General features: G+C 35.3%; 1 protein-coding gene across 1 annotated transcript in view; it reads left to right on the top strand.

The window, feature by feature from the left end:
* Positions 1-1,906: 1,906 nt before the first annotated feature.
* Positions 1,907-20,449, top strand: part of LOC150089125 (dynein regulatory complex subunit 10-like) — an 80,272-nt gene continuing 61,729 nt past the window's right edge. Inside the window, exons 1-3 of the mRNA XM_090388392.1 lie at positions 1,907-1,999; positions 3,246-3,804; positions 19,535-19,719. Coding sequence (XP_090244518.1) covers positions 1,907-1,999; positions 3,246-3,804; positions 19,535-19,719 — 837 coding nt within the window. The remainder of the gene's footprint in view (positions 2,000-3,245; positions 3,805-19,534; positions 19,720-20,449) is intronic.

Genomic DNA, 20,449 nt, shown 5'->3' with positions numbered 1-20,449 from the left:
CACTTGTCAATCCATGTGGATGATAGATTTTTTTAAAAAGTTTATTATTATTATTATTATTATAGCTATATGGTGCAAGGAAGCCTGAGCCTTATGCTGCACCAGCCAAAAAATAAAAATTCCCGAGTTACCTTGAGAGAGAGAGAGAAGTAGAAAGGAATCACCAAGAAAGAGAAGAATGATAATATCCAGCTCAGGACCCTGGGTGTGCCAAGCCTATACTCACCAGATGTGAGCCCCCTGGGGTTAATCGTACATACAAGGAAATGTACCACTTGTACCAGTTCTATTGCTAAAAGTGGTAACTTTAGCAAAGAAGCAAAACTGGATAAGTCACTTTTTGGCAATGGGGTGTGAATGATAGATTTTTTTTTGACAGATGCAGAAAAAGTCCATTTCCTTACATCATTTAGCTATTCTAATACTAATACTAACTTTACTCATAAAACATTTAATATACAGGGTGGATATAGAGTTCTTGTGCAACTTTAAACTTTAACTTTGGATGTACCATTGATATATTCATCCCAGGGGCTCACATCTGGTGAGTTTGGGCTTGGCACACCCAGGATCCTGAGCTGGATATCATCATCCTTCTCTTTCTTGGTGATTCCCTTCTACTTCTCTCTCTCCCTCTCTCAGGGTAACTCGGGAATTTTTTTTTTTTTTTTTGGCTGGTGCAGCATAAGTCTCAGGCTTCCTTGCACCATATAGCTAATAATAATAATAATAATAATAATAATAATAATAATAATAATAAGCACATTGTAAATGGCATATAAAAGCTGAAATTTTAAAGTTTTAGAACAATACAGTTTGATTTTTTAACCTTCAACACAACCACCATCATTTGTGACACATTTTTCAAACTGATTTTCCAACTCATTGAAGACATTCCTATATAATGTATGACTTCCGGAGGGTGCACCAGACTGATTTTTGGGAAGTCTCTTTCATGTTGCCAGACTTCTTGAGGTTTCTCTCTTCTCCAAATGTGGCAATTGTGGTGGTTGACTTTGCCACTAACATGGAAAGTAGAAAACAACTCTTCAAGAAAGTCATGGGAATTGTCCATTTTTGATTTCACCTGTTGACAGAAATCCAATCTCACTTAGTGATCCTGACTTTAAGCGTGACCTCCCAGATCGTGGTTTGTCATTCACTGACCCAGTTTCTCTAAACTTTTTCATCCAACTGTTAATTGCGTTCCTATGTGATGCATCTCTCCTGTAATGAGCAGTGAATCTTCTTCTCACAGCTGTTATGGACTTCAATTCTGTGAGCCATAACACACAGTTGACCTTTTCTTCTACTGTGGGCATTTTCAATCAGTTGAAGGATCTGAAAAGAAATAAAAATTAACTAACCCAAAATTAACAACAGTAATACATAAAAAAACTTTAAGAATTCACCTTTTATATGCCATTTACAGTGTGCTTCTATCATTTGTATATCCAAAGCTATTAAAGTTTAAAGTTGCAAAGGACTTTATAACCACTCTGCATTTATATTATATATATATATATAAAATTTAGTGGAGTGCCCAATTGTTATACCTTTCTTGAGGCTGTCACTTATGCCCCAATACAAAACTATAGAATAGTAACTATGTTATTTAATTCAGAGATTAGACAGGACAGGAATCTGTGATTTAGCCATAAATACATTAAAGGAAATGCAAACTGGCATGAAAGAGTGAATTGATTTTGACCCCTAAAATTGGTGATAATGTTAAGAGAAACTATAGGAATAAATGATTAAATTCTCAAATGAATACAATAAGTTTTATTTCTCAATTGAATACAAAAAAATAAGTTTTATTTGAGATATCATTGAAGAATGTTTATATTCTTGAAAATTAATATTGGGTGTTGACATCTACATTCTTGAATACAAGTGCTGATACATGCATTCAGTTGAAGAGGTGTTGAATGTCATCTTGCAGTACATCATTCCATGCCTGTTCCGCTTGAACTCATTTGAGGAACTTAAAGTGAAGGTTTGAGGCCAAGTGCCTTCCAATTTTGTCCCAGACTTGTTCTGGAGCGCGGTCATATTGTTTTTCAAAATGTCACTGATGGCTCCCCCCACCATCATTAGTAGTTTGCAATGTCTCTCCCCTTATACAGTCTGCTCCCCCCCCTTCAAGCATCTTCTGATCCTCATTCAACCTCCATCACCCCCATTGAAGCCAAAACAGCTCTCATCACTAAATACTACTGAATACCATTCCAGCCTCCAATCAACCATTGCACAATACCGCTGAAGGTATTCACAACAATCATTAGGAGTGAGAGGGAAAACAGTTCTGTGGAATTTGAGATCACAGCCCCTCCTCCACCAAATGTTTGTGAACAATGCACAGGGTTACATGAAGTACAACCAGGCTCCTAATATGGGGAGAAATGGTTGGCATGTTCACCAGAGACAGTTGTTGGATATGTTGTTATTTGGTTTTTAGGAGCATTAGCAACTAAGGCCATATTGCTCTGGAGATATGCGGTGGTCATCCTCTGTATTTGGTGGTCATGGGCTCGAACCCCGGTCTAATCAAGAAGCATGTGCTATGCACTGCTGCCCCTGCCCACTTGGCTACGGAGATGCCTGTTGGATATGGTGGTCTTGCATGTTGTTGGTGTTTCTGGAAGGTCCCAAGCCTTCCTTCCTTCTCATTCTGTCCAATGTTGATGAAATGTAAGCCTGTAAAAGTTTACTCAAGCACTCTCCAAATCATTCAGCAATATTGGCAGAAGACATACCAATCTCTCATAGGCCAACTGTCTATCCTCTCTTGAAGTCCTTCAGTTGGCCACATGGAGCAAGTTGTTTTCTTCTCTGCATTATTCTTAACAATACAATAAATTTTAATCAAAATCTTGGGAAAATTTTATAATATTTTTAATGTAAAAAACAGTAATTTCCACTCTAGAATTTGTTGACAATGTTATTTCTCTTAATACTGAATAAATTTCATTGAAAATTTGATAATTTATTCTGATAATCCCTCTTAATATTATTACCAACTTTGGTCAAAATTGGATCACTCTTTTATGGTATTCCAGTTCCTATTTCCTTTAGTGTAGTAACACCATTTTTATGAAAAAATGAAAATCAAACAACATATTTTTAATGTTTAATATCTAAAGGTTCAAGTCTATGGTAAAGTTTAATTTAACTTTATATGTTTTTATATTTAAAATTTATGTTTAAAACAATTAACAGTTAATATCTTTTAAAATTTTTAGATATCGAGTAGTGAACAAGAGAAAAATCAGAATGAAAAGAATATTTGCAAAGGCAAATTTTACGTAGCTGAAATGAATTCATATAAAACTTCAGATGAAATAGAGGTGGAGGCCACTTCTTATACGAAAAGTAGCCAGAATAACAAAAGTGATGATTTGGAAAATTTATTTCAATTAAATGGGGAAATAAAAAGCCAAATGAAAGTTTCTCAGAAGCTAAAAAATAGATTAAGTGTAGAAGCTGAAAGGGTATTTCGAGCCTTGGAAGATGCAGTTAGAAAAGTCCATATTATCTCTACTATTTTTTATCTTTATAAATATCTTGATAAAATTGGAACAGAACTACCAGATTCTGTAAGAGAAGCAGTTGATGATTATTCCAAATTTTCTCAAGTGACAGAAGACATTGGCCATGAGGAGATCTGTGATGTTATTATTCTTCCATCAAGCAGATGGGGAGGAAACCAGATAGACTGTAAAAGTTTACTCAAGCACTGGGCCAATATAAAGTGGAATTTTTCATTTGGTGACATTTTGGATGATGGAAATGATTTGAAGGGTAATTTATACATTTAGCTGTTATTTGTGCATGAAATAGCTGATTTATATTACATTCATAACATATCATATTATGATCTCTAATTAAAGGAAAAGAGTGAACATTTACATTACTATAATCTTAGCCCTGTGTTAGTCATGTGGGGTTGATTCAACTCTGACAGTGTTTTAGCAACTTTTGCTTTATATACTTTATCCACAAAGCTGAAACTCCTGTTACTTGTGGAAAATGTTTTCTTTGAATTCTCCACAAAAAATTCCAGAAATGTCTAAGAAAATTCCAGAAATAATAAATAAATAAATTATCTGTTTATACTCCGGAATGACCAAACGGTCAGAGGAGTTCACAAGATAGACAGAATACAAGAAACAGCACCGTATTCAGCATTCAAGTCACGGGCTTGAACCCCGGTCACTCAAGGCACGTGTACTTTTGCACCTGTGCGCCTGACCGCTAGGCTACGGTGGCCTTATTAGGAAAATTCATGACTGACTTCTTCATTCTCCCCATATTGGTTACAGAACAAGGTGCACAATGTTGATTGACATATGTCATGAAGAGATAATGATATTAATTTCATTTTACTGCCATCCATTTCCCTCCAATTGGTAATAATACTCTCTGGCTTTGTGACATTGATGTATCATCTGAAATTAAACTGTTTACTTTTGCACAATGAGCACTCCTCTTACTTGACAAGCTCTCTTCTAATCAAAGTGTACATTGAAGCATGCAGTTTTTAAATTTGAATTCTCTTGCCAACAGGTCTAAAGGGAGTTTAATTTTCAAAAATTAACTGAAAATATGTGTTTTTAATATAGAACATGAATATTTCACAGTTATATTCATAAAATATTGAAAATACAGGTGGTATTTTCAAATTTTCTCATTCACAGAGGAATTTCAAATTTTCCTGTGACTGTTGATGGGTTAAAACTCCATTCTCTCCATATTGGTTACAGAACAAGGCACACAAATGTTTCTAATTGTGATCTTTACTTACTTAATTCACTCAAATAATAAACATAAACAAAGTTATCACAAATGGCTTTTGTGATTGAAAAAAGGGGCCAGAACGCCAAAAATGTTTGAGTGCCTTACTCTGTACCCTATTTTCATTTAATCATAATAGTGTTTTTTTTATATTTTCATCTTTATATTTCCATATATTTTCATCTTTTAAGGAAATGATTATAAGGTTAATTATCAGTGCTTGGTCATCAGAAGCAGTTTCACATAGTGGCTATACTATTTCCTATTTAGAAAATCTTAGGACCACCCTTGTTCATCATGTAGTATTATCACTCAAAAATAATACATAATTTAGTTTGCTTAGTTGTGCATATTTAATAACACTTTCACACTTAATCCTACAGTTATCCAGTATATATAATCTAAAATCTTGGAGTTGCTCAGTGAAATTTGATGAATCCTCAGAGGTCATCTTGTCCTTTAGTGTGGTGGAAGGGAATGATTAATCTTTTTGTAAGTACATACATTGATTAACGTTTTTCACGTGTGGCACTCCAGTGAATATACATTGGGCTGTGTTTTGAAGGTCATTTCAAACTGCATGTCTATTAATGTATAAATTAACTTGAAATTTTACCACTGTGTGTTGCTGTCTGTTATCTATGTTTCCAACTAGTTGTAGACAGTTTATAATAGATGGCTGCATGAAAAATCTTTGAAATTTGGAAGAACTGATATTGGTTAATATGAATTCTTTGATTTGAAGAACTGAGATGAACCAATCATTCATCCCTTTTCTCAGAATGGCATCATGTCTCAGTTAACCGTATATTATCAACATTAGTTAACCTGACCAAAAAGCTCAAATTTGTTTGTATTGCTTACAGTACTCATGATATTATATATATATTATCTATATAATATTGTTGTAGATACACCACAGTTTACCCATAAATTAAACTATGTTTGTAGTATAAAGGCATTCTTTTTTAATTGTATCTCATATTGTGGCTACCTTCACAATGAGATACCAGGTATTGCACTACTTTGAATAAGTAACGTTTCTCCAATAATAACAGTAGAGAAGACTACTGTTATTTATTCTCAGTGGATACCACTACCCAGACGGCACCGTTTCAAAGCTGTTGGCCTATCATCGATGGGTGGGCAGGTAGCCTGATAATGCAAACATGCCATCACAGTTGTGAAGTGGTTCCACAATATGAGAGATGCCAAATGATGTATAGAATGATACAGTATTTGAAGATTAAATGTGCAAGGCATAATATGATATGGGTTTAAATTAACTATATAATATCGGTGTAGATACACCAGTTTACCCATAAATTAAACTATGAAGGCATCGTTTTTTAATTGTATCTCATTACACTATGTACTTAGTTTAATTTATGGGTAAACTATGGTGTATCATTCTGTACACCATTTGACATCACTCATATTGTGGAACCACTTCACAACTGTGATAGGCCAACGTGACAACTGTGAAAGTTAGCTTCACAACCACTTCACAACTGTGAAAGGCCAACGTGACAACTGTGAAAGTTAGCTTCACAACCACTTCACAACTGTGAAAGGCCAACGGCTTTGAAACGGTGCCGTCTGGGTGGTGGTATCCACTGAGAATAAATAACAGTAGTCTTCTCTAATAGCGAAGCGTTACTTATTATTATTATTATTAGCCATACGGTGCAAGGAAGCCTGAGGCTTATGCTGCACCAGCCAAAAATTTCCCTATTACCCTGAGAGAGAGAGAGAGAGAGCGAGAAAGGAATCATGAAGAAAGAGAAGAATGATGATATCCAGCTCAGGACCTTGGGTGTGCCAAGCCCATACTCACCAGAGGTGAGCCCCTGGGAATTATTCCAAGTATAGCCACTCCCTGACTTATGTATTGGTTGCGTTCCACAGAACTCTATACATAAGCCAGAATTTCCCTAAATGCTTATGCAGGACTCGCAAATTGATTGAAGCAAAAAAGAAATGTTCGATGAACATGTAAATAGATTTATTTATTCAATTTTTTTATCTCATTCACAGGAAAAATTACAAAAGTGTACAGAATGACAAAAATTTCCAAATTACAAAAAGAGAGAGGAGACAGGCATAACGTCAAGTTTTACCTTTCAAGCATTGTTGCCAGAATTAACTCTCCAGCTGATAAGTACACAACTGCGGAAGTTGAGGATTGTGGAGATTTAGAAGGGATTTTTTCTAACACAGCACAAAATTTCTCTGCAACTGCAGAATTGGCACTTGTGACTTCACTGCATACTTTAATGTTTTGGAAACCAGTGCGATGCTTGAACCTATAAAACCACCCATTGCTTGCCACGAACTTGGCTTAGGGTTCGCCATACTTATCACTAATATCTTCATAAATACTTTTTGCTTTTGCTTGAATGGCCATTGGACTCAGGAGCACTTGCTTCTGAATCTGATTTTCCATCCATATTATTAATAGTTTTCCATCTTCAATGTAGCACCTGAATGCTGTTTAGTGATCACTGTTAATCTTAAATGCATTGATCCTTTAACATGTTCTTTTATACGTGCACTGTCCCTTAAAATAGTATTCACTGTTGAAGCAGTGAGATCTAATTCCGTGCAATAGATGACAAACTTTGTCCTGCTTCGCACTTCTTAATTAGTCATTTTCATTTCTAAATCAATTTTTCTTTGTTTCCTAGCACTGCCAGCACTTGCACTTTCCGTTAGTACCTTTCCCTTCACCATTGTAATAAATAAATAGGAATGAAGAGAAGATTCTGAAAATTATTTATGTTTTTATATATGATTGAAGATTTCAATGACGGTGAACTCATTTCACCATAATACCGTAACGTAAAAACCCACAGAATTCCAGTTATCGGTATTATTGCAAATGCAATAAGATCAAGTTTACTACCCATTTATAACAGATTGTGCTAACAGAAGAGCCCAATAAACCGGAAAATGCAAATTGCTTTTGTTTTATAGTAGTGACCTCTAGAAATGTGTTTTAGAAAAATATCACAAAGGCGTTCAAAATTGATTCTTATAACAAAACATATGATAACGATGAAAGTATAGTGCAATTTCCATTATAAAAATGACCTTTTAGAGAGATAAATAATTTAGCTTAGTTATATATCAAAAATTTCAACTTCTGAGGTCTTGGAACAAAATACCAAATGTTAATGTTTCGCGATGTTTTCACGATACCTCCATTTATTCCTACGGGATGCAAAATACGTTTCCATGATTTTTTTAAGTTTGCACGGGCTGGCAAAAACTTATGTAAAGTCGAATTTACGTAAGTCGAGTATTACCTAAGCTGGGGAGAGGCTATATTGCAATACCTGGTATCTCATTGTGAAGGTAGTCACAGTATGAGATACAGTTAAAAATGATGCCTTCATACTACCTACGTAGTTTAATTTATGGGTAAACTATGGTGTATCTACACCGATATTATATAGTTAATTTAAACCCTTATCATATTATGCCTTGTGCATTTAATATTCAAATACCGTATATATATATATATATATATATATTATGTACATAATTACCATACAGCAGGTTAAATTTTATATTTTTATTAAATTATAGTTTCAGTCTTTTTTTTGTGTGTGTGTATATATGGTATTTCTTGTTTCTTTTTTTTGTGTATATGGTATATCAAGCACTTGTGCGCAATGCTTTTGAAGGGAGTTCAAATGTAACCTTAGTTCATGCCGCTAACTTTTCTGGTAATGTCTGTACTCCCTCCTCTCTGGTTAGTGGTTTCCTCGAATCCTTAACCTCTTACCTGACATAAAAAAGATCCGTGCACTTTCTCTATTAAAATAAATTTCAAATTTTTTAACCCAGAATCAGGCATGCAAAAATTCAAAATTTCTCAGTGCATGCAAAATTTAAAAATCAGCAAGAGATAATTCAAAAGTGTAAATTTTTTTGATCCTGTCTATATTTGCAATCTTTTCTGAACACAAATGGGAAAAATCCATGTTCTGTGTATTTTTAATTAATTTTTGAAAATTGAAACTCCCTTTAGACTTGTTGGCAAGTGAATGTAAATTTAAAAACTGCACACTTCAATGTATGCATGATTAGACGATAGCTTGTCAGTAACAGGAGTGTTTGCTGCATGAAAGAGCACATGCATCAATGTCATGAAGTCGGAGAGCATTTCCGATTGGAGAAAAGCACGTGGTAGTAAAGAGAGTGTGCGATCAATAACTCAACGTGAAATATGTCATTCAGCACATGCATATAATTAGGTTTAACTTAATCATGAATTTTTCCTAACTGCAATAATTCACAGACATTTATGGAATTTTCTGTGAAGAATTCAAAGAAAACATTTTCATTTACAGGTATTAGGTGTTTCAGCTGTGCGTACAGGATTTTTTTTTTTTTTTTTTGTTAGTTGTTGGCACATCGGCTTCTGTGGCCATAATGCACCTCCAAAAGTTTTTGCATTTTACTCTGATCCAAGCCCGAGGCGGGATTTGGACCCACGACCTTTGGGTTGCCAGCCAGCCACTTTATCCACCTGGTTAGCCTGGTCGGCACGTACAGGGTAAATGAAGCACAAATTGCTGAAATATTGTTGAGGCTGTGAGATTCTGAGTTAAAAAAAATTTATTGTGCAAACTAGGGTAGGCAAAGCTGTGAAAAATTTTGTGCCATTAGCCAAGTAGATTCTATCAGTTGTTCTGGGTGATTCAAAATTTGTGCAACCCAAAATGAAAGAGCTAATTTTTCTTATTGTGATAACCGTATAATTGTTACAGAATTTCATTACTGACAACATCATACACCTTTACACATAGAACAGTAGTTGTTAGTTCATAATAGTCATCAGCCATTTTCAGTCCACTGCAGGATGAAGGCCTCTCCACCAACTTTCCAGTTCCTTCTGTTTTGTTCACTGGCCATCCATTTACTACTCACAAACATGAATTTCATCTGTCCATCTCTGTTGTCTTCCAGGTTTTCTTCTAGCTCCTCTTGGGTACCATTCTATTATTTTCTTAGTCCATCTGTCATCATGTCTTCGAGCTGTGTCCTGCCCAAAACCATTTTAGTTCTTCAGTTTTGATAAGAATGTCTTTACTTGAGTTTGCTGCCTAATCCATGTGTTTCTCTTCTTATCTAACAGTCTGATTCCCAATATAATTCGTTCCATTCTTCACTGTGTAGTTCTCAGCTTCTCTTCCATTCTTTTGGTTGGTGCCCAAGTTTCACTTCCATAAGTCATGGTGGGGAGTATACATTGGTTCATTATTTTACGTTTCAGACAAATTGGGATATTGCTCCTCAGTATGTGACTATATTTCCTGAATGCTATCCATCCAAAATTTATTCTTCTCTTGACTTCCAGCCATTTATGATTATTACAGCTATTGACTTGTCCCAGATAAGTATATGACTCCACTTTTCAATTACTGCTCCTTCAATCATTATGTCCCTTTCTGTGGCATGCTTGTTCATCATTACTTTTGTTTTAGCCATATTCATCTTTAGTCCAAAATCCTTACTAACTGTGCATAACTGATTAAGATTTTCCTCTAATTCTTTGGGATCGTGGCTTATGACCACAATGTCACTGCAAATCGTAAATGGTTTAGGTACTCTCCATTCACATTGACTCCTTTCTGCGACCAGTCTAATCTTCTGAAAGCTTCCTCAAGGGCAGCAGTAAACAGCTTAGGAGATATTGTGTCTCCTTGTCGAACTCCTTTCTCAATTTTAAATTTACTACTGTCGTCCAGTCTAATAAAGGAGGTAGCATTCTCATATATTTTATTCAAAATCATAATATATGGGGTATCTATGCCTTGTCTTTCCAGTGCTCGAAACATTGCCTTATGCTGTATGGAGTCAAATGCCTTTTCATAATCTACAAGTGCCAGGCATAATGGTGTTTTATATTTATTTGCTTTCTCCATTAGCTGTGACATTACGTGAAGATGATCCATAGTTGAGAATCCTGTCCTAAAGCCAGCTTGCTCTTTCGGTTGATTCTCATCAAGTATTCTTTCTAATCTGTTAGTAATGACTCTTGTGAACAACTTGCAGATGTAGGATAACAAGTTAATTGGTCTATAATTTCCAATTTCTGATTTATCTCCTTTCTTTTGTAGCAAAACTATGATTGCATTATTCCACTCCTTAGGTGTCACACCTTTTCTAATGCATTTTGTGAAGAGTCTTGCCAGTTTTTGTCATGTCTCTTCCTCCCAATTTTAACAACTCTACAGTAACTTCATCTTCCCCTGGGGCTTTCTGATTCTTCATTTTCTTCAACACATGTTCTACCTCATCAGGAAGGATATCAGGTATGTTGTATGTGTTAGTAATTTGCGATCCATCTTTCTCACCGCTGGCATCATTCCCTCGCTCCTTGTATAACTCTTTATAGTAGTCTTCTGCTATTTGAATTATGCCTTCTCTGCTATTTAAAAGTATACCATCACTATTCTTCAGTTTCAGTATCATTTGTCTTCCTGTATTACTGCTCATGGCTGCTGATTTAAATCCTTTTTTTTTCCCTTAATGCTCGTTCTACTTTTCTTGTGTTAAATTTTCTTATGTCCTCTCTGAGTCTCTTTCTAATAGCTTTGCATAACTCAGTATACTCAATTTTCTTCTTGTCAGTGTTTTTCTTGCTCTTCATTTGTTGTCTTCGGTTCATCATGACAAGTGTTTCTTGACTAATTTTTTCTTCTTTGGATTTCTTTTTACCTATAGGTTTCTTGGGCTTTATCACTTTCAGAAAGTTGTAATATTCCTCGTTGATATTTTGGTCCTGAGCAGTCTATAGAAGCTCAAACCTGTTCTTTAGTTCCAGTACATACTGCTTTTTCTCCTCCTCTGTTATATCAAAGACCTTTGTATTATTTACTCGAGTCAGTTTTTTACCTTTCTTATCTTACATCTATATCAAGTGTGCATCTTACCATTCTGTGATCACTTCCAACATTTACCTTATTCAGCACGGTAACATCATTCACAATATATCTTCTGTTAGTGAGGATGAAGTCGATTTCATTAGTTGTTAATCCATTTGGACTCTTCCATGTCCACTTTCTGTTCACCTTTTCTTGAAAAAAGTGTTCATTACTGACATTCCTCGAGATTCTGCAAATTCCACAAATCTTTCACCTCTTTCATTTCTTTCACCAATTCCAAAATTTTCTATGGTTCCCCTTTCTGCATTGTTTTGTCTCTTTCCAACCTTAGCATTGAAGTCCCCCATAATGATAGTGTAGTGAGTTTTCTGTTCATCTAGAAGACTTTCAATTTCAGTGTACATTTCTTCAACCTCTTCATCATCGTGGCTCGACGTTGGTGCATAAGTCATTATAAGCTTTAGCTTATACCTCTTAGAAATCCTGAGTAGTAGTCTTGACACCCTTGGTGATGTACCTTTGAATTCCAAAATGTTGTTTTTTATATCTTTATGGACCAGAAAGCCAACTCCACCTTCACTCCTTTCACTGTTTCCATTGGTGTACAGCAGATTTCCACTTGATAAACTTATAAGTGATTCATTTCTTCTTCTTGTTTCAGCCAAACCGGTGATATTCCAATTCACATTTTCTAATTCCTTTTCCAGCTCTAATATCCTGTCTTCACCGATGAGCGATCTTACGTTGTAACAGGCCAAGTTTCTTAAACTTTTTTAGTCACAGAACACTTTTCATCTCACAACATATTCACAGAACACTTAAATGCAAGTTTAGTGGGAGCCAAAGAACTGTTGCTAATATTTTATTACATATGATGCACTGTGCCCCAGGAGCATCTTTATTTCCAACACAAGACCTTGAATGGGTTGAGCACGCTGAATTCTGATGGGATTCTTCCACTTATTCAGATTATGAACCTAAGGGAGCATAAATTCAAATTGAGGAAAGACAGATGTAGAATAGATGTGCGGAAATTTGCCTATAGTCAGTGGGTGGTTAAATCCTGGAATAAACTTCCATCTGTCGATCTGTTGTTGTGGAAATTGATAGGTTAAATAAATTTAAGGAGTAACTGGACAAACATTTAGAGGGAATTGTTTTGTAAATTTTTTTTTTTTTTTTGGCTGATGCTACATAAGCTTATACACTTGCTTTCTTGCATCACATGCTACTACTACATGTAAAGCCGAAATTCAAATAACTGTCATCATACTTTCGTTTTGGTCTTTTATTAGTTGGTTTCTGTTTTTTCACTTCGAATTTTTTGGGAACAAGAGGCTGCAATTGTTCATCCCCACTTTGAAGTTGACAATATTGTGTTCATTTTCATCGACTACATTTACAATTACTAAAAGTACTTTGCTTCTTGTTTTAAAGTTCCTTTTTTAAACCACAAATCCATGGTCACATATTTTAATAATAATATTTCGAAATACTAATAATTATCAAAAAAAAATTTATACAAGGAAGTGAGTTTAGTTATGATATCGGTTCGCTTCCTCTTCTCCTTCAACCCGTGTACTCCAGGCTAAATTTCATATGAATGGCATACTAGATCACCACATTGCTACTTTTTTGTAGATGTCACATTACCTCTACGCATACTTCTCTATGAAAAGCCTGGGAAAATAGTATTCCGTGGTCTATTTGATTATTAGTCTATTCCGGTATATTAATAACTGAAAAAAAATTATGTCAAATATTATAATGATACAAAAGTGGTGTATACTACAAATATGCAAAATTTCTTTATTTTATTTTTTTAAATTATTAATTATGATTTTTCGCGGAACACTTGTTCACATCTCATGGAACACTAGTGTCCTGCAGAACACAGTTTGAGAAACGCTGCATTAGGATGTGTCCCTCAAGTGCAGTAATTAAGGTGTGTTTTGTGCTCATAGATAGATATGATAAGCACCATGGTTCCATTGATGTTGGCTCGAAACATAAATTATCCGAGACAGGGTAAGCACAGGATGTGAAGTAACTGTTTATAATAATGGTGGGTGCTTACCCTGTTGAAACCATGATGGGTGGTTTGTGAGATGAATGACATGCCGTCATGCAGATGTTTGTGGGCTGACCTGATGAAAAACATTGCTCTTTGGAAACGGTCATGGGCTTTTCAATGATTAGTCTGATGGTGAAAAGTTCTGGCTCCTGTTTACACACCTATGGGTTACCTGGTGAATGAATGGCTGTGATCCTGCTTTGGTTGGTGTACAACAGATGTACTAGGATACTGTTTTGTGGCACTTTAGATAGAAGATCGGAAGTTGTTTGTGACTGGGGAATATCTCGTACAGTGATATGCAACTTCCATGAACTGAAGAACAACTATGAAATTGATCTCAATGTTGCGGTAGGAGCAGCACTTAGGGACCAGACTTCAGTTTGAATTTGCGATTCATCACCAAGACTGCCTCTTGTGATGGCACCAGTTAAAAAGTGAATCTTTGCTTTGCTTCTTGAAGATGTTGGTTCAGACTAGTCTACTACTGAGCTGCATATTCCTTAGTAGTTAATGAAAGGATGCTATAACCCCTGTTCATTCCATTACTGCATAGACTTGTATATGGATTGTGTTCCATTTCCTGAGCAGTGCTATTCTTGATTACAGATTCACCATTGCTATGTGATGGGTACATTAGCTGCATATGTTGTTGTGGGAACAAAGTTCTTGGCTTATCCTGATTGTAATTTTGTAGTGAATGCCAAGTTGACTTTCTGTGGTGAGGCGAAGCAGTTAAATATATCCTTGTGAGAAAGACTTATCCTCTAATCAAAACCAGCAGACTCATGATCAGTTCTAGTGTGACATAGCTGTTTCATTGATATATGAACTAATGAACTGACATATCCTCAAAATTGGGGGTATTATAGTGATGCTGTGTATTATGTTATTAGTATGGCAGATGATTGATGCTGTTTTGGTATTATCCATATGCTGGCAGATGATCCCTGGCCATTTCCATGTGCTTGGTTTCAAACCTATGGGTTGCGTACATACCTAACCAATGGGTTAGGTGTGTAACCATGTGCCTGGTTACACACCTTAATTACCTACACAGTGGTGAGCTATAGTGGGCTCGCGAGAGCCCATTGTTATTTTTTTGAAAATTTGCGAGCCCATTGTTGAGACGATCATTTATTTTACAAAACTAATCCTGAATCCAATTATTGAGTATTCAGAGCCGAAACTACGATGGGGCGAGCGGGGCCCCATTCCCAGCATTTTAATGGCGCAATCGATCGGTTATGTATTTTAAAATTGCTTCATTTTGATTTAATTACAGTTGGACCTCTGTTTAATGAACTTCTTTATAGTGAATTTTTTTGAATTTCCCCTTGGTAATTACATTTAAAATAGTTTCTGTTGAACGAAGAAAATTTCCATGTAACAAACGGATTAAGAGAGACAACTGTGTATGCATCGTTCTCACCTCTGGCCTTTAGACAATTTAGGTAATTGGAAAGTGCGAATTAAGGGTGAAAGGGATTACCGTTTCACAATGTTAGTGGTGTCTGTAAAGCCTATGTAGTCACATACTGAGAAGTCGCTCTAGTCACTATGCACCCCTTTACTCCAACAAATGGGCATATGTTTTTCGGAGAAGTGAGTGATCCATTCCTTCCAGTAAATTTTTTCCTGTCTATATTTACATGGTCACAGTAGCTGAATATCCATGTGATTCTGACATTTTGCACTGTATTCAAAGAACTAGTGAGAGTAGTAGTATTGAAGCAACTAAGATATTATATAAACTTTACTAAGATGAAATGTTGGCAGATTTTGAAACTTTGTCAAGCCTTTTACTATGTAGAAAATGTTCTAAAATATAATGCATACAGGCAGTGATTAAAAAAAAAAAAAAAGTACAACCAATCTCCAAAAAATAGCGCAAATTAAGGATGATTGCTAAACAAAACTATAAAGATCGGTTGTGTGTTTGGGCCACGATGAGTAGCTTGTACCTTGCGGATGGCAATTGTGGGTTGGAGGAATTATCCCGCTTTGTGCAAACATTTTGAATCAGAAGTTAAATATTCCGGATTATTAAATCGACTTTTAAATTTGGAATTTCTTAACCATTTAGCGCTAATGATCGCCATCCTGCAGGAGCTCTCTTACCTTTCAGAAGCATTACAGAATCACAATGTTTTAAAAGCATACAAATCAATTATTTGAACTATCAATGCTATTGCTAATTTGAAAAATTCTGAAGGAAATTATGAAGCTAAAATTGAGAGCATGTTGAAGTGGAAAGAATTTGAAGGAATCAAAATTGAAAGTAAAAAAATTAAATTACCTCGTGACAAGTTATTAAATGCATTGTTTTATCCTTAAAGGATAAGTTATTAATGCAACAGGGTGATTTTAAATTAAATAAAGAAAATAATGATACCATTGAAAGAAAATTTAAACATATGCTACCTGAAATCGTGGAATATGAAAGAATATGTCTTGGTGGCAAGACGGTGAAAACCGAATAAGAAATTTAAGTTTTCTGATAAAATATGAAATAAAAATGAATGATTTTAGAGATTTTGTCGAAGACAGTTTATCTTTAAAATCGAGTGGAATTACCTTTTCAATTAAGAAAGCCAGAAAATATCTTTGAAACCATTGCGATTAGCAGCTGAAGCTGAGTGAGCTTTCAGCGTAATGAATAATATTGTGACAATTAAACATGTTGCAGATTATGATGACCATACATCTAAACGGTTATGTTGTTATTTGGTTTTTTTAGGAGCATTAGCAACTAAGGCCATATTGCTCCGGGGATATGCGGTGGTCATTTCCTGACCTTTCCGCATCCTCTGTATTTGGTGGTCACGGGCTCGAACCCCAGTCTAATCAAGAAGCGTATGCTACGCACTGCTGCTCCTGCCCACCTGGCTATGGATGCGCCCCATCTAAATGGAAAACCATTGCTTCAATTTGATCCAGATCGTTACGTCAAATCATCAAAAACAAATATTAATAAAGAAGTAAATTCTATATGGCAATTTTTAGAATAAATTTTTCTTGAATATTTGTGAAATAATTTTTTTTTCATGTAATCTGTGATTTTTTGTGTACTTTTTCTAGAAAGTTTGTTTTTTTATGTAATATTTGTTTTTATATTGTAGAATGTTTTGTGATAGTTTTTATGTTATTTGTGATATGGGAAATATTTCATGTTATTTTTTATTTGCAATATTAAAATTTTATCATGAAAAAAATTTATCCATAATATATTTCCCTAGTTGTTAAAAAAAAGACGAATAAAAAAGTTGTGCATGTGCTTAGCACACATAGATGGTTTATACGAAACATCCTTTGCATTTCTTTTAGGAATTTTGATTTGTATATATCGATTACGAAATAAAAGAGCTTTTTTATTGTAAATATTTTATTGATCATTCACAGATTTTCATAATTTCTGGAAGACAAGATATAATGAATTTGTGATAACTAAAGTAAGAGATGTATACTTGTGAGTGCAACGTATCAAAATATCTCTGTAAAATAGCACTGATTGATGTACCGATCAGTTGCTTCAACTTGTAGTTGAAGCAACATATGCAGCTGTTAGGGGAACCTAACAATGGAATGTAATGACAAAAGAAATTGTTGACAAATATTTGTATTGTTGCAATCATACTTACTGCAGTAGTAACTTCAGGAAGCATGATTGTGATATCATACTATTCAAAAATTCTAAAAAGTTAGAACTCCAGACACTGTCATATCCAGTTATCATCATAAGGCAAGGCATGACGACCAGGTTTTTTAATTTTTTTTTTTTTAGATAGACCTAGGAACGTTTTACACATTCACTTATATGCATGGTTAAGGGGGTAATAAGCCGCATCTGTCCATCCCCTAAATCTGCCCCTGACTCGAGATATCATACCGGTCACGAAAAATGCATCACACACTCTAATCACACTACTAGTAGTGCGAGCTTGGGTAGTGCCTCTAGCGGAAGCCACGGATGACGTCACTTCTGTGACCGATCAAATTTACTCGGTAGAAAGTCGGAAAAACTGCGAGCCCATTGTTAAAATATTCACAGCTCACCACTCTGCCTGTACAGTATTGTGATAAATGGTGGGGTTGCCAGAAAAGCTGGCTGGGACTGCCTTCTTTAATAAATAAGTTTTTCATGCCAGCATAGATTCTCTATAGTGTGAGTTAGTTGGAAGCAAAGGTATAATGAGAGTGGGAATAAGCTACAGACCAGATGATTAAGAAGAATGTGATGAGAGAGTCTCTACATGTAGATGGAATGGGCGAGCAAGGGTGAACATCTTATTATGGGTGATTGTAATTTGTCCCTGATTGATTGGAATAAGTGGGAGGGAAACTCACCATGGGGAACAAAATTTTTAAACTAGATGATTATTATTTGTACCAGCATGTTAGAGAAAATACTAAGGGTAAGAATAATCTAGATCTTATCATTACTCATGAATCAGGTGACATCAAAAGGCTTATAGTAGAGGAACCATTGACAGATAGTGATCATGCATTCATTAGTTGGAAGATGAAGAAAGATGTTGTAGGTAAAGGAATGGATTTTAATTTCAAAAAAAAGGGGACTATAACAACAGTTTAAGATGCTACATAGTGTTTATTAATTGGGCAGATTTCAGAGGGAAGGCAAATATTTTTGAATTATGAAATACCTTTAAAGCAATAATCATAGAAGCCACGAAAGCATATATACCATTAAGAAAATATAGTACAAGGAGTATGCCGAGATGGATGAATACAGAGCTGGCTAGAGTAAAAAAAAGATAGCATGGGAAAGTTATGGAGCCACAACAGTTTCAAGTTGAACTGTAATTGTACCACAGATAAGGTTAGAGGCCAAGACTGAGTATGAGAAAGCACTGGCTAATAGAGCAAAGAATAGGAACGGAGTTTTTCATATATGTGTGAATACAAAGAAGAAGAAAACAAATCAGATTGGATCCTTGTGTACTGGGTGTGGGAAAGTCTTAGATAACCCAGTAATGTTGCTGATGAATTGAATAAGTACATTGCATTGATCTTTATTGATTAAAGACCCTTTGTGGTGGGGAGAGGCTGTGCGAGTGAAGGTGGAAAGCATGAAATTATCAATATTAAAGTTTAAGATTATTTATTAGAAAAACTTTTGAGGCTAAAAGCAAGTAAAACTCCTGGAATTGATGGCATATTTTTGTAATTTTGAGGGAGGTGGCTAGAGAGTGCATTGACCCATTGAGGTTAATTATGAGGACATCATTAGACTTGGGAAAGCTTCCTTTGGATTGGAGAAGTGCCAACGTATTGCCAGTACATAAAGGAGGTTTCAGGAGGAAAAATGGAAATGGCTTGACAAATAAAGTTTTCATCATCAAAATCCATCCAATCGGAGTTGAGTTATTACATGTGGAGAGATAAACAAAGAAATATAATTGCTGGATTTCTATTGGTACAATTTTAATGAAATTTGGGATGGCTCAATAAATCTTTCTAAAAGAGCCAAATAAAAAAAAATATGAAAATTCATCCACTAGGAGCCAAGTTATTACATGTATGGATGGGCAGGTGGGTGGGCGGACATGGTGAAGACAATAGGCATATATGGTAATGCGCCTGAAAACCATACATGAAAACTTGACAACAAAACAAATGTTATAGATAAGATACTGATACCTGTTATGTAGATAAGATCCTTTCTAAGCTCATCCATTTATATTTAGCAAAAGATTTTCAATATATTCATTGCCTTAACTGAAATTTTCTGTTTTTATAACAGTAGTGGTCACAGAACTTCGTCATTTTCTGTATCAGATATTGAACAGATTAGTTCAAACACCGATACAAATTACAGAAGAAGAAAGGAAATTGATGAAACTAACAGCAGAAATTGCCAAGAATACTACATCTGTTGTTGATCTACAGGATACACTCCGATCACTCATGAAGGAAAGAAATGAACAGGTAAGTGATACAGCATACATGGCCTTTGTATGTAAAGGCTATGTAAGTCAGAACTTGTAATTTGGCCTCACTTAAGTTACTAGTTCCAAATTCCTTGAACCAGGACCAATTCCAGGAATTTTCCTGTTTCATGCAGAATTTGGGAGGCTACCCATTTTCAAGAAGAGAAAATCTTCTGTACAATTCTACTTCAAAATATACATCAGTGGTGGCAACTTTTAAATCCCACACATCTCACACTTACAAATGCATACTTCAACTTTTAATTTTTCATCTTATGGTTCTCCATGACAGTATAGTGGTTTTTGCACACTCCTGGCTACAGAGGTACCCCAAGGGGCACCTCCGTAGCCAGGTGGGCAAGAGCAGTAGTGCATAGCACACACTTCTTGATTAGACTGGGGTTCGAGCCTGTGACCATCAAATACAGAGGATGCGGAAAGGTCAGGGAATGACCACCGCATATCCCCGGTGCAATATGGCCTTAGTTGCTAATGCTCCTAAAAACCAAAATAACAAACAAACAAACAAACAAACCCCAAGGTGTTTTTCATTTTCCACCACCCTGAGTGTAGTACCACACAGTTCATAAGTTACTGCTACCTAATGTTTATCTGTTATGTATGTACATTGTACATACATACATACTTAAAATGTTTGCTTTATATAAAGTTACAGTTTAGCATTAGCATTAGTAAAGGCATATTATGATGCAAGAATGCAAGCTTAT

Source organism: Mastigoproctus giganteus, chromosome 2 (assembly GCF_048544385.1).
Source record: "Mastigoproctus giganteus isolate SK-2022 chromosome 2, ASM4854438v1, whole genome shotgun sequence".
In the NCBI taxonomy this organism is placed as follows: Eukaryota; Metazoa; Arthropoda; class Arachnida; order Uropygi; family Thelyphonidae; genus Mastigoproctus; species Mastigoproctus giganteus.
The sequence above is the reverse complement of the archived record's forward strand: the minus strand, read 5'-3'. Positions and strand labels throughout refer to the sequence as shown.